The 24,844-nt window shown below is 41.5% G+C and overlaps 3 protein-coding genes across 5 annotated transcripts; 2 read left to right on the forward strand and 1 right to left on the reverse strand.

The window, feature by feature from the left end:
* Positions 1-359: 359 nt before the first annotated feature.
* On the reverse strand, positions 360-14,625 carry Rchy1 (Ring finger and CHY zinc finger domain containing 1). Of its 3 annotated transcripts, XM_066284654.1 has the most exons (8): positions 14,497-14,625; positions 12,209-12,392; positions 2,321-2,449; positions 1,968-2,129; positions 1,759-1,914; positions 1,423-1,701; positions 1,182-1,275; positions 360-1,130 (listed from the first exon to the last, which is right to left on the reverse strand). In XM_066284654.1, the coding sequence occupies exons 3-8, from the start codon at positions 2,414-2,416 to the stop codon at positions 1,012-1,014; spliced, it is 906 nt and encodes a 301-aa protein (XP_066140751.1). In that variant the 5' UTR covers positions 2,417-2,449; positions 12,209-12,392; positions 14,497-14,625; the 3' UTR covers positions 360-1,011. The 3 variants fall into 3 exon arrangements, with proteins under 3 accessions (XP_066140751.1, XP_066140743.1, XP_066140758.1); XM_066284646.1 differs by lacking the exons at positions 12,209-12,392; positions 14,497-14,625 and adding an exon at positions 2,510-2,634; XM_066284661.1 differs by lacking the exons at positions 12,209-12,392; positions 14,497-14,625 and adding an exon at positions 2,510-2,615 and having other exon boundaries at positions 2,321-2,429.
* On the forward strand, positions 2,663-3,677 carry LOC136340516 (omega-amidase NIT2). Its single transcript, XM_066284673.1, has one exon. The coding sequence runs from the start codon at positions 2,776-2,778 to the stop codon at positions 3,616-3,618; it is 843 nt and encodes a 280-aa protein (XP_066140770.1). The 5' UTR covers positions 2,663-2,775; the 3' UTR covers positions 3,619-3,677.
* Dhc98D (Dynein heavy chain at 89D) lies at positions 3,975-24,824 on the forward strand. The gene is made up of 23 exons (XM_066284730.1): positions 3,975-4,254; positions 4,347-4,496; positions 4,579-4,863; positions 4,915-4,973; positions 5,033-5,263; positions 5,316-5,617; positions 5,670-5,850; positions 5,898-6,137; positions 6,192-6,382; positions 6,432-6,630; positions 6,686-6,933; positions 6,981-7,125; positions 7,182-7,383; positions 7,438-7,641; positions 7,691-8,019; positions 8,202-9,809; positions 10,842-11,916; positions 15,499-20,525; positions 20,687-23,357; positions 23,409-23,540; positions 23,597-23,976; positions 24,023-24,202; positions 24,259-24,824. The coding sequence occupies exons 1-23, from the start codon at positions 4,011-4,013 to the stop codon at positions 24,553-24,555; spliced, it is 14,580 nt and encodes a 4,859-aa protein (XP_066140827.1). The 5' UTR covers positions 3,975-4,010; the 3' UTR covers positions 24,556-24,824.
* The last annotated feature ends 20 nt before the right edge of the window (positions 24,825-24,844 follow it).

Genomic DNA, 24,844 nt, shown 5'->3' on the forward strand with positions numbered 1-24,844 from the left:
TTCTATAAAATCACAATTTTTAACATGGGTTATTAACATAGATATATTGATCTCCTTAACACAGAAGACCTTCTTAACGTCTATTTCTGGTTCATTATTGATGAAGTGACGTCAATTAGTTTGATACAAATCGCGTGTTGCAAGACGTCATAAGACAAGTGACAATTATTAGACGTTTTCCTGACTACACTTACATAGTCAAAATACAGGATGTTAAAAATAAATTGAGTGCTATGGGGGCAGTGATCAAGATAATCTAGAAAATCTGAAAACGTTCTAAGAACAATTTTCCCTGGAATAGCGTTGCCATGAAACTCATTTTATTTGAAGATTTACCAACTAAAGAAATCGACATCGTCTTTTCCAGACATTGGAATGCGTTTTATTGCTACAAATCTAAATAAACAAGAAAACAACAACTTATCAAAACAATTAGGGAATTCAACAAAGACACAATGGCTTTACAGCTACTATCTTGGAGTCTGAGTATACTTTGGGCGCTTGCATTTCTATGACCCCATAATCTCATATGTCCTTTTTTTGCGCTAATACAGGCTATAATTACATAACCATATGACCATTACATGCATTTAATAAAATATAATAGTAGGACCCAAATACAAGCGAATATTAAATGAAATTAAGCAAGGTTTATATAAATATTTTTATATACCAAGTACAAGAACTATTCTTGGACACCCGTACATGCTTAAATACAAAAGATTCCTCTGCAAACATCAATGGAATCTTAATCTTGATTGGCTATCGCTTTGGCACAATGGAGATCTGCAATAAATGCTTCTTCATTCGAAACCACTAGAGCTGCCTTTTGTTCACTTTTCCACATTAAATGCCTAAAACCAGCTGTCCCCTATAACAACATCTAATTTTGGACCGTCATTCTCCCTATCAAAAGTCGATAAGATTCTCGAAAGGTTTAAAGCCCATCAATAATAAAAGAATCACAAGCGTGCAGAAAACAAAGGTCATTATGGACACGATCACCAAATGTTACTGGGCTGGAGTATTGCTGACCGTTTCTGTAGGACTTTCCTCCTGCAGAGGTTGGTTGTTATTGTCAATGGCAGCACTACCCTCTCCAGCTGCTTCATTACTAGCTTGAGCAGATGCTAATAAAAACTGATTTAAAATTCAAAGCTTATGAGATATCATATACTTACTGGCAGGATTCATGGGGCCTTTAATGCGGCACGTGTTGTAAGAACCGCAATGACAACATTTAAAACCAACAACGTGAAAGGGAACTGTACATTCCTGTAATTGTTTTAATAAAAATTGCGTCATTCACAAAAGGAGAGAAATACAGGCTTTGAGAGTTGAAATAGGTTTGACAGGACTTTTAATGAAGATCCCAAAGCCATTTGATTTCTTCAATATTTTTACCTTCATCCCTCCACTTACCTTATGACAATCCTTGCACAATATAAAAACAATATACTCCTTATATTCAGAAGGCATGGGTGTATGAGCCACCTGCTGATCCAAATATTTCCACAGTTGAGTCATATCCATGAGGGAGGTTTGGCAAATGGGACAAGCATAATGACCTGCTTGCAGTAACTGTTCAAAACAGGTGCGATGCAAGAGATGCCCACACATGGGGATATGACAAGGGATGCGAGAAGTGTGAATATCTTCTAGGCAAACTGGGCAATTGGCTCGAGAAACATTTTCTACACACTGGTATTCATTCAAAATAAATAAGGAAGGGGGGACTTATTCTTGGGGAGTTAATACCTTGTGCCCATTTTTCAATTGAACTGGAAGACACATGTTGCATTTTTTGCAATGGAAAAACCGGTCAGCTCCACCAATACGGCAAATACCACACCCCTGGCAGTGGAACTGATTTTTCTCTTCATCGTCAAATAAGTTGCATTCAAGACACACATACTAGAAATAAAGAAAAAAGTTTGTGGATGTGTGGTTTTGTTATCAGTATGTACCTTTCCAAAACGGACACCACAATTCCTGCAATTAGCCTGCACTGGCTGTCGTGTTTCGCATATTGTGCAAATTAGTTCTGTTACCTCCTTTCTGTTCATTGTGTGCTCCTCTTTCTCATCATGGCAAAAGCGGCAAGTGTACACTTTCTTACAACAAGGAGTCTGTAATCAAGGAATTTTTCTCAGAGTTCCAATAATAGAAATTTAGATATAAATGGTTACTAAATTGATATTCTTTGTTAATATACCTATAAATACTTTTAAAACAATGAACTTGTCTTAAAATCTATAAATACATCTCTTCAACAAAGTGTTAACTTGATTGAACTGTCTCCACAAAACTATGGACTTACCACAAATTTGGATTTCCTTTTGTAGTGAGCACATCCGACGACTTTAACCGTCTCTTCTGGAGGACCTTCGGCACTTGGGGTTGCTGCCAATTCCATTTTGAGGGGGTTTCTATTCAAAAATAATAAAATCTGAAACAAACCAATATGACGTTGGTTACTCACTTAACTGGATTTAATAACAGAACAAACCTTAATTAGCTGGTAAATTCAGTCTATAGGCTAACAAATAGTGTTAACTAATATTTATTTAAATTGGAAGAAATTAACTTTTATTGCACAAACAGCTGTTTCGCCATATCACGATTTGATGTCACTGTCACTGTCACTGTCACCAAGTAGCATTTTAATCTCAAATTAAAATTCAAATGTAAACAATGATGATTTCATGATAAATTGTTCATTTGGAATAAATCGCAATTTCAACTCTAAATAAACATAAAGCTAAATCAGGCTATATGCAGTCAGTGATGCGAACCATCCGGACGGCTTTAATCCAGTCGCGAGTGGGGAAAAATCGTTCTGAAAATCTTCAAAACGCCCGCAAACTCATTGACGAAGCGAAATGTCTGGGGGCCCGACTCGTCTGTCTTCCCGAGTGCTTTAACTCGCCCTACGGCATAAAATTTTTCAACGAATATGCAGAATCAATACCCAACGGCGCCACAAGTGAAATGCTATCTAAGGCAGCACAAGAGAACCAAATCTACTTGGTTGGGGGCACTTTTCCAGAAGTAGAAAATGATAAGTACTACAATACTTGCACTGTGTGGGGTCCTGAGGGCAAGCTCTTGGCAAAGTACCGGAAAATGCATTTGTTTGACATCGACATTCCAGGGGGGATCACTTTTAAAGAGTCTGATGTTTTATCTGCTGGAAATGAGTTGGCCACATTCGTTTTAGATGGAGTTAAAGTGGGGTTGGGGGTTTGCTACGATTTGAGATTTGAAGAGCTGGCCAAACTATATCGCCTACAGGGAGTAGAAATCTTAGTTTATCCTGCAGCTTTCAATCTGACAACTGGTCCCTTGCACTTTGAGCTATTGCAAAGATCACGTGCAATAGACAACCAAGTTTTTGTGTTGGCTATTAGCCCTGCAAGGGGGGATCAAGGGTATATTGCTTGGGGTCACTCACAAATTACCAGTCCATGGGGCAAAATCCTGGGACAAGCCAAAGAGGGAGAAGAGATTATTCATGTGGACTTGAATCTGGACGAATGTGACCAAGTGAGACAGCAGATTCCTATTTGTATGCAAAGACGGAAAGATATTTATGATACTGTACAGATATATAAGTGATAGACACTTAAATTTTTATGTAATTATATATAATATATTTGTTATTTATTAATAATAAATCAAGAGTTTTATTTTGGCACCTCAATGAAAATAGTATTTATGAAAGTAGTCATACTTGTTGGTATGGGTAGCAGTCTTAACATATAAATTATTGGGGTACTTCCAGAAACGATAACAGCTAAGGGGTAATTAAGATTTTGTACCTCACACAAGTGACATATTTTTAGTTTTGGATAACCAATAACATTTTTGGGATTCTCGGTCAACAGTATGTGGCTAAATTTATCGTTTCCATGACAACAATGTGGTCTCCCTGACAACAACAAATAAATAGCAAGCAAAATTCAACAACTTTTTCTCTTGATTGGTTTATTTAAACATTACAATAAAGAATGGAGACTGATTTTCGGCGGGAGTGGGTCAAAAACACGGTCACCAGGGTGTTGGGGCTGAACTCTGGCCATTATTTTGAAGATATGATGGCCAGTTCTGAAGAATTGGAAAACAAAATGACATCTTACTTTGAAGATGACCAACTGGACCAAGAGCTGAGTGTCAACAACAAGAGGTTCTTCTATGTGTACAGAACTACCTATGAGAAACTGGTGGAGAAGGAAATTCTAGTTCCTGAAATTGGTAAGCCCACAAGGAATTTTGTTAAATATAGAGAAGCCAAAACAACTACCAAATAAGCTCATTTTGGCGAAAAATCTTTATCCGTTTTGCAGTCAACAGGGAGGCTTCCAAAGTAGGAAGTGCGGAACACGCGGAGAAACCCAAAAAGAAAAAAGGTGGCAAAGAAAAACACAAAAAGGGCAGCAAAAAAGGCAAGAACCTTCAAATCGAATCCCGAGTATCTGAACCTGAAGACTACGAGGGTGAGACGTCATCACATCCATTTATGTTCTCCATTATACTCAATTATCGACCATAAATTCTCTCCTGATGAAGCTACAGCAGATACTGAAGCTGAAACATCAGAAGGTCCTCCTTCAGAGCAACATGAAGCAACCAAGGAAAAATCCCTGAAAGAAGAAAATCATGAAGAAGCCCCTGCAGAAATAGCTCATTCGCTTGAAGCAGGGCTTGAATCACTTTTAACTGATACAGAGGCATCTACTCTGCCATCAGCTGAAGTCACTGATGTGGAAGTTTCTGATATTGAGGAAGGCAGTGGTGGTAAAAAAAAGAAAAAAAAGAAGGGCAAAGCCAAAGGCAATAAGAAGAGAAAAAAAGTTGCTGAAGGTGAGTGATGAAATGAGTGTTACAAGGATTAAAGTTTATTTCATGTAATAGATGGAGGCCCAAAGCCGCCTGAAGAAGAGGAGGAGGAAGATGAAGTTATTTATGTGCCTGTAAGCTTTTATTTGTAGCACCTATCTTGTTTCCAAACTTACTGAAGTAATGATTTTAGAAAATAACTCAAGAGTTAGTAGTGGATTATACCCTCACGGGGGCGTTCAATTACATCACCGAGGGTGTGGCAAACACTGACAAAAAGTTTATCTACTTCTTTAGACGCACTGAGCTGGGAATCCCCAATTTTAGGTCATTGAAAGATGCCAAAATTGAAATGCCTCTATACGTCCTCCTAGGTGTGGTCACTGGGAATTTCATTCGGAACATATCAGTTCTAACAAAAGATGTGCGTTAAAGATTACTCAATATTTCTTAACTTTCATGGAGATTCCTAATAGATGTTTGTGCCCCTTTTCAAAACTATTTTCGCGGAGCCCAGCGAGATCCAGAAAAAGTCGGACTCCTACTTGACCGAAGGTCGATGTAAGTCTGCCACTGGAATAGATCAAGATAAAGGAGACTACAAGAGGATGTCCATGAAGATGGGACATGATGCTAAGAAGCCAATCACTCGATTTTCGGTGACTACCTCAGACAATAAAGAAACCGACGTAAACTTTAACGAACAGGCGCATTCAAATACCCCATTAAGGATCGAGTTATTAAACGAAGTTATCGCATTTCGAAACATGCTAGAATGGTAAGCTTTTGTCGGTGATGTTGATGCACTGATAGTGGTGATGATAGCTTAGGGTCTGTGAACATGTTGAAGACGACATTGATCTGCCAATGGCAGATTTATCGGACATTCTGAAATCGGACAGACCCAATGAGGAGCTTGTAAGAGACCCGAAGGTCCTGGAAGCCTTGGATGATGCAGTTATGGGCTGGGAGAGACACATCACCAAAGTCATCGAGAGTTATTTATCCAAGGTGATTATCAATGGAGAAAATGACTATGTTTGATTGCGGTAGTTTAGACTCCAGTGGGCAATGGGCCGCTCCCAGAGTTTGAATATTGGCACGAAAGAGAGACGGCTTTCAGCTCCATCGTGGAACAATTAAAGAAGCCTACGCTGGTGCATATAAGTGAGCTTCTGAGTATGACCAAGTCGCTGGTGATTGACTCCTTTCTTAACTATCAAATTGACCTCAAGCGGTATTACACTGAAGCGCGAGATAACGTTAAGTTCTTGTCCACGATAAAGAGACATTTGATGGTGATGACTTTACAATTATTAGCTAATTGAGCTAGTTAAACGTGCGATTTTTAGGTGATCAGCGACAGCTACGACTTCCGTAAAGTGAAAGACTGCATCCCGGATCTAATAGACGGTCTCCACTTGATCTGGGTGCTTTCCCGGTACTATAATACTGACGAAGTTATGGTCTCCTTCATGGAGCGGATCGTGTGGTGCTTGTTAGAGAAAGTGCGCAAAGTCTTGGACAGTCAATACATTTTCAGGTATTAAGTTTTATTACCCGAGCTAACTCCTCATGACAATCTAAAACAGGAAACCCCTGGATGAAGTTAAAGGCATCACCACCGAGGCTGCAGACATGTTGAACACTTGGAAGTCCTCCTACATGGCCACTAGGCAGAAAATCGAGCTTTCGGGCAAGGGGCAACGGTGGGAATTTGACAAGAACAAGCTTTTTGCCACCTCTGATTATATGGCCAAAGTCTGCAAAGACATTTATCAGTTTGCAGTGGTTGGTACCTTTTAGGGCTTGTTTGCACAATCCTAATATGATAAATATTTTTTAGACAGTGGGTCATTTTAAAAATATATTCGGGCCGGAGATGCGCGCCATGGTCAACGACCCTCAGACCATTGACAACGTGGCAAAACGCGTGGACAAACTGGTCGTGCACATTGAGAGCATCGACTTCGACATTTTCGACCCTAACTGCAAGGAAAATTGGGATGCGGTGCTCAATAATCACGAGAGGGAGGTGCACAAACTGGAGCTGGAGGGTGTGAATTTCATTGACCAGAGCTTTAAGATGGTTCGGTGAGTTTAGTTCTCTAAAGAGGACCCAAAATCATCAATTAAAACAGGTCTTCTGAGGCCGCTTTGGAGATGATGCTAAAGTTCAAGCACATCGAGACCAGAGAGCTGATTCGGAACAGGCTAATGCAGAAATTTGATGTTATTTTAAATCAGTACACTCGAGAGATTTTGACCGTAGATGACAATTTTACTGTAAGAGATTTTTGTAAAACTCAAGATTTACAAATTACTGACTCATTGCTTTGAAGAGGAACAAGCGACATCCGATTTTAAACAGAAACGTACCTCCACACGGGGGCTCAATTTATTGGGCGCGGTTGCTCTTCTACAAGCTAAAAGGGCCTATTTTGAAGTTTCAAAAAGTGCCCGAATTGATGGACGCTCCTTTAAGGGAGGAATCTTTCAATTCATATTTAAAACTGGCCAAGGAGTTGAGGGCCTACGAGGAGGGTGAGAGGTGGTGCTTTGTGCAGTTGCGGTAAACGTCAAGATTGTTTTTGGCAGCTAAAATTGAAGAGTGGCTGGAAATCTACAGCCCCACTTTGGAGAAAGTCACGCAAATGGACATTTTGAAAATCGCAGAGACGCCCAGGAAAAGACCGCATGTTAAGCTCCACAGAAGCTCTTTGCAGGACATCAACAGATCCAGGTCCCAAATCAAATTTGGGTCCATTATCAGCGGCGCCAAGTCTTTATTCCCCGTCAAAAGTACGCCAGAGTCGCTCGAATTTCCCCCATAATTCTCAATGTCTTTTAGACATCAAAACACCAATGAGAGCTCCGTTGGTTAGCCGCGCGTCTCACACCCTCATGGGGCGCATTCAATCGCAAAAGGACCTGACGTGGCATGAAATTATGGGCAACAACATTATGATCGACCACGGTTTGAAGTTTGAGCTCAATTTTGATGAGTCTCTGTGGCGCTGCTTTAAATGCATAGAACCGTTTGAGTTGTTGAATTTTACTCTACCAGATAATCTACGCTTGATTGCTATGCGCAAGGAGAAAATTTGCCGAAATGTTAATGCTGTTATTAGAATGCTCGAGATGTATAACGGGATTATGGATAGGCTAACCCAGCCTCAGGTGAGCGCAGTTTCTGATCACCTCTGGTTAGTTCAGGTTGTTTGATAAATTAACTTAATCATTTCACCCATAAAATAAGGCACTGATTGTTGTCACTATTTTTGTTATTATTTAATTATATATTTAACTTTAAAATTTCTTCCCCTCATTTTGTGTTAATATCGAAGATCTCGAACTTTTAGATAATGCTGATGAAAGGGAAAGTCTGCGACGTTGAGCTCTACATCCAGCAAGGCCTCTCCCGCATCAAATGGTCCTCGTTGAGCATCTACGAATACGCCCGGGAGTGCGAAGTCCTGATATCCGCCTTAAATGCCCTCTATGAGCACATTGAGCACATGGAGAAGAGTTTGAACAAGCGAGTGCGTAACCTGCAAACGTGCAATCTCTTCGATTTCAAGCCGGTCAAAATCAATCCTTTGAGACTGGCCTGCGACGACTTCTTCAACGCCATGTACGAGGATCGAACAGAAAAGGTGGGGCACCTTTTGAACACTTATGAATCCTTCGGGTCGATTTTAATTAAGTTGGAGTATCTGGTTTTGAGTACCAACACTGGAAATTCCCCAGATATGTGCACTTATTACAATTTCTGGGAGAGTGAAGTTTATAAAGCATTGATTTCTATGACTTTATGGAACTTGGAGAACTTTGCCGCGAAGTTTGAACAGAAAGAATTACTCTTTCAAGTGGACGCAGTTGTAGTGACCCCAGAGATTTTATTGAGACCTACAGCTTCGGAGATTTACAACATTATTATGATGAACACACGCGATTTCTTTGATCAGCTACGGATATTCCCAAGGTGGATGCACGAGACTTGTCTGCCATGCAAACCTATCCGGAGGGATAAAAAGGAGGAGTTTCTGTACTCTTTTTACGAGGAAGTGGTGAAAGTTCCAGATATAACAGACGCCATTCAGAAACTACAAAATGCGGCTTATAAAACTATAATAAATGTGCATCGAGTCCTGCAGAGCTGGAAGCGCTACAAAATGCTCTGGTCCTTCGAAAAAGAATCTACTTGCCAGAAATTCATGACCAACATAGTCACCCTAGAAGTCTATGATGAAAAGTTTATATTTTACAAAGACATCGCCACGGAAATGCTCAATCACGAGAGCTACGTTGACGTGGACAGCATAAGATTAAATTTGCGACCTTTATTGAACACCATAGCGCAGCACTGCATTGAATGGAAAGACACTCTGGGGCACCTCCTGGACGTTGAAACTGTGGGGAAGATGGAGGATATGAAGAAAACAATTGAATATCTGCATTTAACTGTAAGGATGAACATTAAAGAACAGGAGAGGTATACAGCCGTCATGAAAGCCATAACCACCGTACGTAAGAACAACATTCAAGCTGAGTTGGATTTTACGAAGTACCAGGAAATATATGCCATGCTACGTCAGCATGATATAAGTTTTGATTCACAGCATGAAGCCATGTCATATCAGCTGGAAAAAGAGTGGAAGTCTCTGTATTTGTCTGTATTATACCGGGAGCAAACTCTGGAATCTATAAAAGACCGTTTTGCTTTGCTGACTTTAAATGAAATTAATAGTTTCCTGGACGTGCTAGGAGAATTTCTAGGAAGGTTCCAAAACAATGGCCCAGGAGCTGTGGGGGAGGACTTGGATAAAGGGGTGCATCTCATGGAAAACTATCGCTCAGAGTTTGACTGTTTGGAGGTACGCAGGATCGAACTGGTCAAAGCGGAGATGCTCTTCGACATTCCGTTGGCTGATTACTCTGATTACTTCAAAGCTAAAACTGATTTTCAGGTACATTTTTAAAAAATTTCATGATGTTAAGGACAAGTCATTTTTATCAATTTTGTTGGACGTCAATTTCATTTCTGCGTACAAAATTATTTTGACTACTGTGTTCAATTTTTCTGAGGTTCCTCCATCCGTCTTGTAGTCCAGGGTTTCAGCTCTAAATTACCTCATCAGGATGTTTCTTTTATAATCAGAAATGTATGAGTTATAGATTAATGAAATGGAAGAAATGAAAATTTGCTATATTTTTTTGTCTTATTTTGGTTTACGAAATTATTCTTTAGCGTATACAAGCAGAGCAATAAAATTTATTGGTATACAAGTATCATCGGTTCGAGTCAGAGCACAGGAATTGTGCAAGTGGCAGGAGGACTGTGTAAGTTTTAATATGCTTCTGACAAAGGGCGTGGAGAGGGCAGTGATGAAAGTGGGCGGAGTCAGTTCGACCGGCGTGTCTTCGATGTTTAGATTAGTGTCGGTTTCGTCACATTTGTGGCTATGAAAATAAAAAAAAACTAACAGAGCAAAAAGCTGAAATGTAAAGAAATAAAAAAATCGGAAGCACAATAACCCTCTGCGTTAAAATCGAAATTCCTTACATTCTTTACCTGCAGTGGTCAATTTTTTTGTCTTCCGAAATCGTTTTGTACGATAAACGAATCATTGCGTTTCGTTTATCAATTGACCTCAAGTTTACAGCCAATGTAACTGGCTCAATCTTGGACGAATCAAAAGATAATAAACAAATATCAGCGGATTCAGAGGCATCATATTCATCAACAACGTACCTAAGTGATGCTACAATAAGGAAATGTACGATAAAAAAAAAGAACTCTGGAACAGCGAAGACAGATCTGGCAAATGAATCTGGACTAACTCTGCCAACTTCAATTGCTAGCCTCTAGACGCGCATCATTGGAATTTGTCGGAGGCATATTAAAACTTATGCGATCCTTCTCCCATTTCCACAATTCCTATGTTTCGCCTTAAACTGGTGATACCTACACAATTCGGCTTAATACTTTTTCCTTTCAGAGCATGGTCGTACTCTACAAGGTCTACAAGGAGCAGAAGCATGCCCGTGAACTCTGGGGCAAAACCTTGTGGACTGACCTCAACCCCCAAGCACTCCTCGATGGAATTGACGGTTTCTTGAATAAGTTCCGAAAGATGTCGAAAGAGATCAGATCGATGTCAGTAGGACTGAGTTTAGAGATGAAGATGAAGCATTTCCGCAGTTCCGTACCTCTGATGGTGGCTCTGAAAAACGAGGCGTTACGAGACCGTCACTGGGGCCAACTGATGGCCAAGACTGGGATTGTTTTTGACATGGCTGCCGATCGATTCACTTTAGACAACATATTTGCTATGGAGCTGCATCGTTACCAACAGATTGTGAAAGAAATTATTAATAATGCGGTTAAGGAGCTGGCAATTGAAAAGGGGGTGACGGAAATTGCTGAGACTTGGAAGACTATCGCTTTTGCGGTGCTAAAACACCCGAAGGGCAACGACGATCGGGGATTCATCGTTGGACCCACTGAAGACATTATAAAAGTCTTGGATGATAATTCGATGAATCTACAAAACATGGCGGGGTCTCACTTCGTAGGTCCATTTCTACCAGAAGTTCAAAAGTGGGAGAAAGCTTTGGCCAACATTGGAGAGGTCATCGCCCAGTGGTTAGCCGTGCTAAGAAAGTGGGTCTATTTGGAGGGCATTTTTACAGCTGGGGACGTTAGATCTCAGTTACCGGTTGAAGCGAAGAAGTTTGATGACATCGACAAGGTCTTTCGGAGGATTATGAGGGATACCGCCGAGAGGCCGATAGTCCTAGAAGTGTGTGGCCTCCCTGGGCGATTGGAGCAGTTTCAAGACCTAGAAGCGGGTCTGGATCACTGTCAAAAGTCCCTCAATGAGTACATTGATTCGAAGCGCAGGCGCTTTCCCAGGTTTTTCTTCATTTCCACCGAGGAGCTGTTGTCGATATTGGGGAGTAGCGAGTGTACGATAGTGCAAGGTCACATGATCAAAATGTTTGACAACGTCAACTCGCTCCGCTTCACCACCGATAGCAATGGCAGGGTGATCGCATCAGCGATGATATCAAGTATGTACCGAGCGGTCAACTGGTCAAACGTAGATGATACAGGATGTTTTTGTTAATCGCATCCACTATCGCTATTTCCGAAACGGTGAAACGCAGGAAATCATTTTTAAATACCAAAAGAGCATTTTTTTAGGCACTTAAAGTCACTCGCAAAAGTCTTGGTACGGCTTATTATTTCATTAAAAAGTGTTATCTTCTCTATACAATAACAAAATTTTACTACATGGAAATGTATGCTTTCTTATGCGCGCTGCTAGTAATAATAACAATTTGCATAAAAAAATTGACTTACCAGTTAAAAAATATCATTTGTTTTTGTTATAGGTTACATCCACAGAAGTCTTGGTACAGGACACATGTTTTCAATGTTAATGTTTAGAAAAAACCAAAAAGGCACTGTTTCACTATTTGTTTATCACGTTTCCATGACTACGTAAAAAACGCACAAGTTTCTGGTCCGGCACACCTATTTATTTCTTATTTTTTTATTAGTTTTAAACATGGCCAGAACAGAGTTAAGTGTGGATGAACGAAAAATAATTATTAATTTAATTGAAGAAGGAAAGTCTTTGCAATGATATTTCAAAAATCGTAAAAAGAAGGTGTTCTACGGTCCAAAGGGTTACTAATCGTTTCAAGCTCGAAAACAGAGTTTGGGATAAATCATGAACTGGGCTTTCATAACTGTTTTCGGAAAGGGAAACAAGATACATTTTAAATGGAATCAAGAAAGTTTCTGAAAAAACTGCTCCAATTTGGCTTCAGAAGTTAGGCAGTACTTTGGAAATACTGTCCACGAGGAAACAATTCGAAGAACACTTCATAGAGGAGGAAATAAGGGCTTTAGCGCAAGAAGGGAACCGTATGTAAGTCAAGTAAGTAGAAAGAAGCTTTTTTTATTTTTCCAAGCAACACTGACAGATGAAACCAGAATTTTGGGAAAATGTTATTTGGGCAGTTGCGAGTAAATTCAATATTTTTGGACCAGCCGGACGAAGAAAGGTGTGGAGAACAACAGGAGAAGCGCTAAATCCGATGAATATGCTGTGAGTAACTTTAATATTCAGACACTGAAATATTTTCATTTTATTGTCAGTAATTTTACTTGAATTGCAATTAATACTGTACAAAATAATGCAATTTATAAAATACGTGTTTCGTCGACTGCTGACATAATTTTCATTGTAAAAAAGTGAAAATTTCCAACAAATAGTGCAATTAAAATAAAAGTACGTGTAAATTCTGGGTCACTTTAATATTCGGACACTGCATAAAATATTTTTTTGTGCTCTGGAATGTCACTGGAATGTTGTTTTGATACATGCATATAAACTTGGCTGATAATAAAAAAAATAATAATTTCAGTTAAATTTAAGTCATCGTACTATTAATAGGTATAACGGCCCGCAAAAGGAATACCAGTTTTGATATGACGACAACTTGTGATTGTCCATAACGCCAATGGAAAATCTTACAGAAAAATTGCTGAGTACATGTAATGTAAGCAAAAGCACAGTGGCAGATATCATTAGACGATTTATAAAAGTGGACCGTGCAGCCCAAAAGGGTCAACCAAAGAAATTGCATGAGCGTGACAAGAGAATCATCCTTCGAAAAATCAAAAATGATCCAGCATTGAGCCTGCCAGATTTAGCCGATGAACTCTTCAGAGGCACTGGGAAACAAGTCCGTTCTCAAATAATACGCCGAAAATTAACGGAAAATGGATATAATGGAAGAGTTGCTAGGAAAAAACCATTTTTCAGCGAAGCCAACTGAAGAAGAAGATTGAATTATGCAAAAGAGCTCATGTTGAGGCATGATACTTGGTGAAACGACGTGATTTTCAGTGATGGAAGTAAATGCGACGTTTTTGGGTTCGGTGGTTGAAGAATGGTGTGGTGAAAGAAGATGAAAAATTTAAAATAAATAATATTAAACCTACTGTTAAATATGGGAATAGAAGCGTTTTTGTATGGGGGTGTATTTCCACATTTGGGGTAGGCGAACTCGTTTTTATAGATTCTATAACGGATGAACATTTTTATTTAAATATTTTAAAAAATAATTTACGTCAAAGTGCCGATAAAATAGGAATTTCAGATACTTCCAAATTCTACCGAGATAACGATCCCAAACGCAAATCACGGTTAATGCAGGAGCAGTTACTTTACCATTCCCCCAAGGTATTACAACCACCACCCCAATCGCCGGACCTCAATCCCGTCGTAGACCTATGGAGCGAATTAGACCGAAAAATAAGAAAAACTGAAATATGTTCAAAGGAAATGTTAAAAAAAAAACAAACAAACGATTAGAACAAGAATGGGACCATTTTCAAAGAGATTATTTGAAAAAATCACCTGCAATATGCCTGAACGTCGAGGGGCCGCCGATGTAGATATCAATGGTTATCGCACAAAATATTAACTGAGGAAATAAATTGTTTATTCCTACGTGGTAAATTAAGAAAACCAGTAGCGTCCGAATATTGAAGGGACAAAAAAAATGTTCACCTAATTTAATTTTAATTTCGATAGTTGTTAGAAATTGTATTTATTTAAATAAAAATTAAGTTACACGTTAATCAAACACGTATTTTAATAAAATGTATCGTTTCCCGTAGTATTAATTGTGATTTGATTAACATTACGATAGTTGTAAAATGAAATATCGCGGTGTCCGAATACTAACGTTGCTCCCCGTAATTCCAACCGTCAACTATGGAGGGGCCGGGATAATGGTCTGGGGTTGCGTGGCGACATCTGGTGTTGGAAATTTAGCAACAAATAATGGAATTATGAGTCATCAAGTGTACCTTAATATCTCAAAGGAAAATTTGAAACAAAGTGCAGAAAAATTGGGATCGGCACGCAACGATTACTTTCAGCAAGACCATGACCCCAAACATAAATCTTATGTAGTACTCCAGTAGTTGATACACATTATACCACATTTATTAAAAACACCTTCTCAAAGGCCCGACCTCAATCCCATAAAGCATCTACGAGATCATTTGGGAAAAAAGACTCGGGAAAACGTGATACATAGCAAAGGTGACTTGAAAAGAGTTGTCTGAGAAAAATGGGGACAAATATCAAGTAACGTTACGGAAAAGTTAGTTCAATCAGTGCCAAATCGTTTATCGGAATTCCTGAAACAAAAAGGGGTACCGTACTCGGTACAAAACTGACTTTATTAGTTGTAAATATAGTTCTTTTCTTATCTATATCAAGACTTCTGTGGAATTTATTTTTAATTAGAATAAATTAATCTTGTTTTTCTATAAGCAGGTTTAAGTTTCGGAAATAATTTGCATAACATTATTAACATATACATGCACTGAAATACATGCATTTAGTTAAATTATATATTCTTATTATTTCACAAAATTATTAAGGACTTTTATAGGTGGCAACGCGGTGTACCAATACTTTTGTGGGTGGCTGTACATAGTACGCCTCTGGTTTTTACGCAATCAAGTCGCTAATTTTTTTCTACAGTTCCTTGTATCCATACTATTCAATGACGGACCAACCCGCATTTACTTCCATGGATTCTTGAGAGTGATTAACATTTCAGGTGAAGAAGTGATGGAGTTCCAAAACCCCGTGATAATCGAAGGCAAAGTCGAAGACTGGATGAATGACGTGCTGGAGGAGATGCGCCGATCGAACCGATTTATCACCAAAAGCGCCATTTACAATTGCGGAAAAATCCGAAGGCCGCGTACGCAATGGATGCTGGAATACCCAGGGATGGTGTGCTTGGCGGGCAGCCAGGTGTGGTGGACTGCAGAAGTGGAGAATGTCTTCGCTAAGATCAAAAAAGGCAACAAGAGAGCCATGAACGAGTATTTGCAACAGCTCAACGCGCATCTGGACGAGATTATTGTTACTGTGAGGGCGGATTTGACTGCGAGCGATCGGACGAAATTCCGAACCATCGCCGTAGTAGATGTGCATACCAGGGATATTGTGGAGACCTTCGTCCGGGACAGTGTGACTGACGCGCAGGATTTTGAGTGGGAGAGCCAGTTGCGCTTTTATTGGGTCAACCATCTGGATAATTTATGGGTGACCCAATGCACCGGTTCCTTCGAGTATGGTTACGAATACATGGGTTTAAATGGCCGATTGGTGATCACGCCTTTGACTGATCGGGTTTATTTGACTATGACTCAGTGTTTGCTCATGCATATGGGCGGGGCCCTAACGGGGCCCGCAGACACTGGAAAAACTGAAACCACGAAAGACCTGGCAAAAGCCTTGGCCCTGCTTTGCATGGTCACCAATTGCGGAGAGGGGATGGATTTCAAAACCATCGGAGCAACTTTAACAGGGCTTGCGGAGTGCGGAGCGTGGGGCTGTTTCGATGAATTCAACCGTATTGACATTTCAGTACTATCAGTGATCTCCACGCAGCTGCAGACCATCAGAAGTGCACTCATGATGAAATTGGAGAGATTCACCTTCGAGGGAGTAGAAATTGTTTTAGATTCTAAAGTGGGGATTTTTGTAACGATGAATTTGGGTTGTGCGGGGAGGACTGAATTGCCCGAATCGGTTAAAGCTTTATTTCGACCTGTAGTGTGCATAGCTCCGGATTTAGAAATTATTTGTCTGATTTCATTATTCTCGGATGGGTTTCTGGAGGCTAAAATTTTGGCCAAAAAAATGGCGGTGCTGTATAAATTAGCCAAGGAGCAACTGTCCAAGCAGTTTCACTATGATTGGGGGTTGAGAGCTTTGAATGCTGTCCTACGTATGGCTGGAGCCCTCAAGAGGGCTTCGCCAGACATCAAAGAATCTTTAGTTCTGATGCGCGCCTTACGCGATACGAACCATCCAAAATTCGTCCATGAAGACGTGCCGCTTTTCCTAGGACTAATCCGAGATTTATTCCCCGGCATGGATTGTCCCCGAATGGAGTACCCGAATTTTAAGGCCGCAGTAGAAAAAGTCCTCGCTGAAGAGCGCTTTATAGTCCTACCCTGCCAAGTGGACAAAGTAGTGCAAATGTATGAAACAATGATGACGAGGCATTCTACAATGCTGGTGGGCCCCACTGGGGGCGGCAAGACTGTAGTCATCAACGTCCTTGCTAAGGCTCAAGCTCTCATGGCCCTCCCCACGAAAATATTTACTTTAAACCCCAAAGCTGTCTCTGTGAATGAGCTTTATGGCATTTTAGACCCGCTGACTCGAGACTGGACTGATGGGCTTTTGAGCAATATTTTAAGAGAAATGAACAAACCCACTGAAAAACCTGAGAGAAGATACTTGCTCTTGGATGGAGATATTGATACTTTGTGGATTGAAAACATGAATTCTGTCATGGATGATAATAAGTTATTAACTCTGGCGAATGGGGAGCGCATAAGGCTGCAAACCCCAGTATGCGCCCTTTTATTCGAAGTCGGAGACTTGCAACATGCCTCACCGTCCACAGTATCAAGGGTTGGCATGGTGTATGTAGACCCTAAAAATCTGGGATACCAGCCCTATTGGGACCGCTGGATTAACTCCAGAAAACATCCCCTAGAACGAATAGCATTTTCCGAGTTTTATAATAAAATAGTGCCTGATCTTATCGCTTATGTCCTGGAGGGCATCTTGGGGAAGAGACGGGTTTCCCCTCTCAGAACTGTGATTCCTCGAACGGGACTCAATATGGTCACGCAGCTGGGCCATATGATTGATGCCATATACCCTGAACCTGAAGAGGACACGAGGCCTTTAGATGAGGAGGTGGACCTCGATTTGATCAACGCAATTTTCGTTGCTTCTTTATATAATTCGGTGGGGGCCGTTTTGGTCGAAGCTTGCCGACGCGAATTTGATCACTATATGAAATCTCAAATTTCCATGCCGACAGTCAGTGACACAATCGACCAAAATTGCGATTTAGTGCATCTCCCCACAGCATTTCCAACTCTTTTCGAGTATTTCCTGGATATAAAACAAAAAGTATGGGTAGCTTGGCAGTGGTTAGTCCCAGGGTATGTGCATGAAAAATATCTAAGCTTCTCTCAAATTCTAGTCCCTACTGTCGACACTGTAAGAGTCACCTACATTTTAGAATTAATGAACAAAATTAAGAGGCCGATAGTACTGGTAGGGGATACGGGAACATCGAAAACTGCAATAGTTCAAGGCTTTTTGCGCAATTTAGCTCCAGAAGTTTTTATTTTATTAAACATTAACTTCTCCTCTAGGACATCCTCCATGGATGTCCAGATGATTTTGGAGTCCTCAGTAGAGAAGCGCACTAAAGAGATTTACGCCCCTCCAATGGGGAAAAAGCTGATTTGCTTTATTGATGACATGAACATGCTTCAAGTTGATGATTACGGTACGCAGCAGCCCATTGCTCTATTAAAATTATTATTTGAGAAGGGAGGAATGTATGACAGGGGAAAAGATCTAAGCTGGAAGATTTTAAAAGATATCTCCTATGTGGCTGCAATGGGTGTTGCGACAGGGGGTCGCAATCAAGTGGACCCTCGCTTTATATCCATGTTCACAGTGCTGAACTTAGTCGTCCCTACCACAGGCACATTACACCATATCTATTCATCAATTTTAAAGGGACACCTGAACGTCTTTACCCAAAAAATGCAGGTGGCAGAAGTCCTGCTGACGATGACGTTGAATTTATATAATTTCTTGATAGTGCAGCTGCCCCCCATCCCTAGTAAGTTCCACTACATCTTTAATATACGAGACTTGTCCCGGGTTACTGCAGGACTGTGCAAAATCACCCCTAAATTCTTCACCGCTCTTCATCAAATCGTTAGAGTTTGGAGGAATGAATTTGTTCGAGTATTCTGCGATAGATTAATCAGTGTTGAAGATCAGCAATTGGTCCGCAATGAACTGGTGGAGCAGCTGAAGAAGTATTTTCCTAAACCTACGAAAGTTTCACCTCCCACTCCTGACGATGAAAACCCTGTTCTTGTCCATGATGAGGAGACAGAAATGGAGGAAGAGGAGGAGGAGGAAGTTGATGTGTTGGATTATGTCATGCGCGATCCTTTGCTCTTTGGGGACTACCGCAATGCCACCAATGAAAGGGATCGTAGGGATTACGAAGATTTGCTTGACTATGATGCAATTTACTTTTTGTTTCAAGAAATAATTGAGCTGTACAATGAGAAGAAAGAGAAGTTGCATGTAGTGTTGTTTAATGACGCTTTAGAGCACCTGACCAGGGTCCATAGAAGTTTAAGGCTAGAGCGGGGACATGTGATGTTAGTAGGGGTAGGGGGTAGTGGCAAGGCCAGTATCACGCGACTTGCAGCATTTACTGCGGGTTGTGAACTATTCACAATCTCCCTCTGTAGAGGGTACAACGAAACCACCTTTAAGGACGACCTGAAGAAGCTGTATTGCCAACTGGGAGTTGACCGGAAACCCACAGTTTTCTTCTTTGCTGCGACTCAGGTGGTTGAAGAAAGTTTTTTGGAGTGGATCAACAATATCCTCATGATTGGCTATGTTCCCTCGTTGTTCACTGAAGACGATAAAGAACAGATTGTCAATCAGTGCAGATCAGCTGCTGTGAACGCGGGTCATGGAGAGTCCAAGGACAATATTTGGCAGTATTTCATCCAAACTTGTGTGGAGAATTTACATGTGGTATTATCAATGTCCCCTACGAGTGACGACCTCAGCAAACGTTGCAGAAACTTCCCAGGATTGATCAACAACACCACGATAGACTGGATCTTTCCCTGGCCTCTTCAAGCACTGTTCGCGGTGGCGTCAGTGTTCTTGAAAGAAAACACTAAAATTCCTGAACAGTATCGGGACACTATAGTCCAGCACGTAGTCCATGTTCATCAGAGCGTCAAGGAATTCAGCTCTAATTATCTGCAGATTATGAGGCGTAAGAACTATGTCACACCCAAGCACTATCTGGACTTCATCAGCACTTATTTGAGGCTGCTGGAGGAGAAAGGCAATTCCAATCATGCCCAATGTGAGCGCTTCAAGAACGGTTTATTGAAAATTGATGAGGCTAGTGGGGAGTTGGCCATCCTCAACGCCAATCTAGAGAAGCAAAAAGTCGTTGTTACCAAGGCAACTGCAGAATGTGAGGCCATGTTCGGGGAAATTGAAGCTCGCACCGCTGTTGCAGCAGAAAAGACAGATACTGCCTCTTTGAGAAGAACCGAAATCGAGGAGCAAGCTAGAATAATTAGCATCGAACTATCAGATGCTGAGGAGGCTCTTTCTGCGGCAGTTCCAGCATTGGAAACTGCGAAGCTAGCTCTAGCAAACCTGGAAAAAGCGGAGATCACCGAAATTCGCTCCTTCGCCACTCCTCCGGAACCAATTCAGACAATCTGCGAATGTGTAGTGATTCTCAGAGGGTACAAGGAGGTGTCTTGGAAGACTGCCAAGGGGATGATGGGTGACACCAACTTCCTGAAGACGCTGCAGGCGATGAACTGTGACACCATTACGCAGGCGCAGCAGCGAACCTGCAAGGCGCATATGAAGAAGTCGTCCAAATTGAACGAACTGGTGTCCATTAGCAAGGCGGGTTTCGAGTTGTACAATTTTGCGCAGGCGGTGTTGGGATATTGCGCAGTCTACAGGGAGGTAAGTACACTAACTGACATGACATTCCCAGAGTAACTGTCAATTTTTAGAGTAACCTTAGTAATTTTGATTTTTTTCAATCTTCTGGACTTTACATTAAACTGGATTGAACTGAACATTTTCAAAAAAATTCGATTTTTAGTGTTTCTCTCGTTCTACAGGTAAAACCCAAAAAGGATCGTGCGGAACAGCTGCAGAACGAATACAAGAGCGCAAAGAGCGATTTGGAGAAGCTGTTCAACGAGATCAGCAAACTGGAGGAGACCTTGGACCATCTGAAAAAGAAGTATACAGACGCCATGAAGAGGAGGCAGGAGTTACAGGAGGAGACCGACACTATGATGCGACGTCTAGAAGCGACAAATAGGTTGATATCCGGGTTGAGTTCTGAGAAAGCCCGATGGACTGAAGATTTGAACCAACTACACACTGAGAGGGAGAGGCTCGTGGGCAATTGCCTTTTATGCTCAGGCTTTCTAGCATACTGCGGCCCTTTTACCTTAGAATTCAGACGAGACATGGTTTACGGCAACTGGCAGAATAGTATTCAGGATAAGAATATACCACTTTCCTTGCCCTTTCGGCTAGAAAAGATTTTGATCACTGACGCGGAAGTGAGTTCGTGGGCGTCTGAGAGTCTTCCCTCTGACGAGCTTTCAGTACAGAATGGAATTTTGACCATCAAAGGCTCTAGATTCCCCCTCTGCATCGACCCACAGCAACAGGCTTTGAATTGGGTCAAGAAGAGAGAGGAGAAGAACGATGTGAAGGTGCTCAGCTTCGCTGACAGCGACTTTTTGAAGCACCTGGAGATGTCCATTAAGAACGGGACTCCGGTGCTCTTCCAAGACGTCGACGATTACATCGATCCGGCGGTTGAAAATGTCATTCAAAAGAATGTAAAATTATCTGAGGGACGTATTTCTGTGATCCTCGGCGATGGAGCAGTTGATTGGGACCCGAATTTCCGTCTATATATGACCACTAAACTTGCTAACCCCGTTTTCAACCCGTCAGTCTATGCTACAGCCCTTGTAATTAATTATACAGTGACTCTTTCGGGGCTGGAGGACCAACTGCTGGGAATAGTGGTCAAGAACGAAAGGCCTGATTTGGAGGAACAGAGGGAAATGTTGGTTACTGAAGCTAGTGAAAACGAGAACTTACTTCAGCAGCTCGAAGACTCGTTACTCAGGGAACTGTCCACTACCACTGGGAATATACTGGACAACGTAGAACTTGTTACTACATTGGAGAACACCAAAACTAAGGCCACAGAAGTGATTGAGGAGCTGAAGTTGGCTTCACAGACCTCCAAGGACATTGACAAGTTAAGAAATGTTTACCGACCAGTGGCCAAAAGGGGAGCTATACTTTTCTTTACACTCAGTGACATGGCAGTCGTCAATGCCATGTATCAGTACTCTTTGTCCTCCTACCTGGAAACCTATGCTTGTTCTCTAAAAAAAGCTCTGCCTCATATAGTACCGGAGCACCGCCTCTCCAACATCATCACGATGCTAACAAAGAACGTCTATGATGATGGTTGTACTGGCATGTTCGAGAAGCATAAGCTGTTGTTTTCGTTCCAATTGGCCGTGAGGCTGGAACAGGGTGCTGGGGTTGTGACCCAAACCGAATTAGATTTTTTCATCAAAGGATCAATGAGTTTAGAGACACCTTTAACGGAGTGCCCCGCTTCCTGGATCACCAATCAGGGATGGGAGAATGTTCTGAAGCTCTCCAGAGATTTTCCGTCGCCTTTTGGAACACTGCCCGAACAGATTGAGAAGAATGTGGATTTGTGGAAGAAGTGGTATGATTTGGACGCCCCTGAAGCTGGAGATATTCCCTTTGGATGTAAGCAAATTCTAAAGCCTTTTCAACTTTTATTGCTGCTCAGATGCTTTAGAGTCGATAGAGTCTTTCGAGCTGTGGAGGGTTACATCACAGAGACAATGGGTAAGGAATTCATAATGCCCCCAGTGCTCAGCATGGACTACATATTCGGGCGATGCAACGCCATCACTCCAGTGGTGTTCATCTTAAGCCCCGGCTCCGATCCCACTGCAGAGCTCATAAATCTCGCAGATAGATGCGGTTTCAGAGGATGCAAATTCCGCTATTTATCTCTAGGACCAGGACAAGGGCCTATCGCCTTGCAGCTTTTCAACACTGCAATCTCGAGGGGGCAATGGTTGATGTTCCGAAATTGCCACTTGCTCATACCCTTCATCAAAACGTTGGAAAAGCTGTTTGATAAAATCAGAAAACCGCATCCGGACTTTAGGTTGTGGTTGACTACTGACCCTGTAGCTACTTTCCCTATAGGCATTCTACACAGGTCTCTCAAGATCGTTACTGAGCCCCCTAGTGGCCTGAGGCTAAATCTGCGTAACAACTACTGTAAGATGAGGGAGCAACTGTTAGACTCATGCCCCCATTCTGCATTTAAGTCTTTGGTATTCGTGCTAGCATTCTTTCATGCGGTAGTGCAGGAAAGGAGGAAGTATAATAAAATCGGCTGGAATATATGCTATGATTTTAATCAGTCCGACTTTAATGTGTGTGTCCAGATTTTGGATATCTACTTGACCCAGGCTTTTGAGATCAAAGACACTCGAATTCCGTGGAATAGTTTGAGATACCTCATTGGAGAGGTCATTTATGGGGGGAGAATCATTGACGATTTCGATAGGAGGATTGTTAAGACGTATGTGAATGAATATATGGGGGATTTCCTCTTTGACACCTTCCAGTCCTTTCATTTTTACCAGGATCACACTGTAGACTATGTCATTCCTCCGGTTGGGACTAAGGATGACTATATCGGTGAGTTACGCATTCAAGTTATTGTCGTGGCTCTTTTATCCACTTTTATAGCTTTTATTGATGAGTTGCCTCTGACTAACAGTCCAGAAGTAATCGGTCTACACTCCAATGCCGAGATCGGGTACTACACTCAAGCAACTAAGGAAATGTGGAACATTCTCATAGAGCTACAACCGCAAATTTGTAGGTTTCTCAACTGCATTTTTTGCAAGTTAACACTGAAAAACACAAATCTTTAGCCGCGTCGGATAAAGGAATCAACAGAGACGAATTTATAGAGGGTATGGCCAACGAAGTTTTAAAAAAAATCCCTGAAGAGTACGAAGTGTGGAAGGTACGTCGGTACTTCCAGAGGATGATGTCGCCCACCATTGTAGTGCTGCTACAAGAACTGGAGAGGTTTAACAAATTGATTGCCATCATGAGACTCACTTTGGTACAGTTAAAAAGTGCCCTGGCCGGAGATATTAGCATGGACAGCATGCTGGACAATGTGGCTTGTTCCCTGCTCAATGGACAGTTGCCTGCTAGTTGGAGGAAATTGGCTCCGGCCACTTGCAAAAACTTGGGAGGGTGGATGGAGCATTTTGAGGCGAGACACCAGCAGTACTTTTCATGGGTAAGTTCTTTTAAGTTGTTTATGCTCCCTAATGAGCGAATCTCAGTCGACAACTGGAGAGCCTACGGTGCTGTGGATAGCAGGATTGCACCTTCCCAAGACGTATCTTGCAGCCTTAGTGCAGATTGCCTGCAGACTGCACAATTGGCCCCTGGACAGGTCCACTCTGTACACTTATGTTAGCGAACATGTAGACCCAGGAGATGTAATTCTGAGGCCTCCGGCTGTAGGTTTTTTCCTCGGAAATTCCTAATTTATTTGACAAATCAAATTCCCTTCTAGGGAAACTGTTTCATACATGGGCTGTTTTTGGAAGGCGCTTCCTGGGACACTGAAAGCAACTGCCTCAGACGTTCCACCCCTAGAGTTCTAATCGAAAAACTGCCAGTTGTGGGGGTGGTGCCGATTGAGTCATTTAGGCTGAAGTTGCAGAACACCCTGCGCACTCCAGTGTATACTACTTCCTTGAGAAGGGACGCTATGGGAGTGGGTTTGGTGTTTGAAGCAGATTTGAGGACTACGGAACATATCGGCCATTGGGTGCTGCAAGGAGTATGTTTGGTGTTGAACACAGAATAACAGCCAAAATTTTGAGTTTGACGGTTTTGTGTCCGTACAAAAATGAACATAAAGACTAGAACTTTTAGGGACAAGGGGCATGAGAAGTGTTTCCTTGGTACTACCGACGTTGTGTCTGTTTGTATTTAGTTATTAAGGTTTAATTATCGCAAGCTTTCAATTTACATGAAGTTCTCAATAGATAATCTATAAGAAAGTTACTCGGGTAAGTAACCGCTAGTAACTTGATATTGTTCCATTTTATTACATTTAAAATAAACGAACATTCCAAAGTCCCTTCTGTTCATCA

Source organism: Euwallacea fornicatus, chromosome 1 (assembly GCF_040115645.1).
Source record: "Euwallacea fornicatus isolate EFF26 chromosome 1, ASM4011564v1, whole genome shotgun sequence".
Taxonomy (NCBI): domain Eukaryota; kingdom Metazoa; phylum Arthropoda; class Insecta; order Coleoptera; family Curculionidae; genus Euwallacea; species Euwallacea fornicatus.

Coding starts and splice junctions, on each gene's coding strand:
- Rchy1 (XM_066284654.1), bottom strand. CDS start 2,416: ATGGAATTGGCAGCAACCCCAAGTGCCGAAGGTCCTCCAGAAGAGACG. Junction 1,915..1,967: donor GTGGTGTCCGTTTTGGAAAG/GTACATACTGAT, acceptor CTTTATTTCTAG/TATGTGTGTCTTGAATGCAA. Junction 1,702..1,758: donor AATTGAAAAATGGGCACAAG/GTATTAACTCCC, acceptor AATGAATACCAG/TGTGTAGAAAATGTTTCTCG.
- LOC136340516 (XM_066284673.1), top strand. CDS start 2,776: ATGCAGTCAGTGATGCGAACCATCCGGACGGCTTTAATCCAGTCGCGA.
- Dhc98D (XM_066284730.1), top strand. CDS start 4,011: ATGGAGACTGATTTTCGGCGGGAGTGGGTCAAAAACACGGTCACCAGG. Junction 4,974..5,032: donor ATGAAGTTATTTATGTGCCT/GTAAGCTTTTAT, acceptor TAATGATTTTAG/AAAATAACTCAAGAGTTAGT. Junction 5,851..5,897: donor TCGAGAGTTATTTATCCAAG/GTGATTATCAAT, acceptor GCGGTAGTTTAG/ACTCCAGTGGGCAATGGGCC.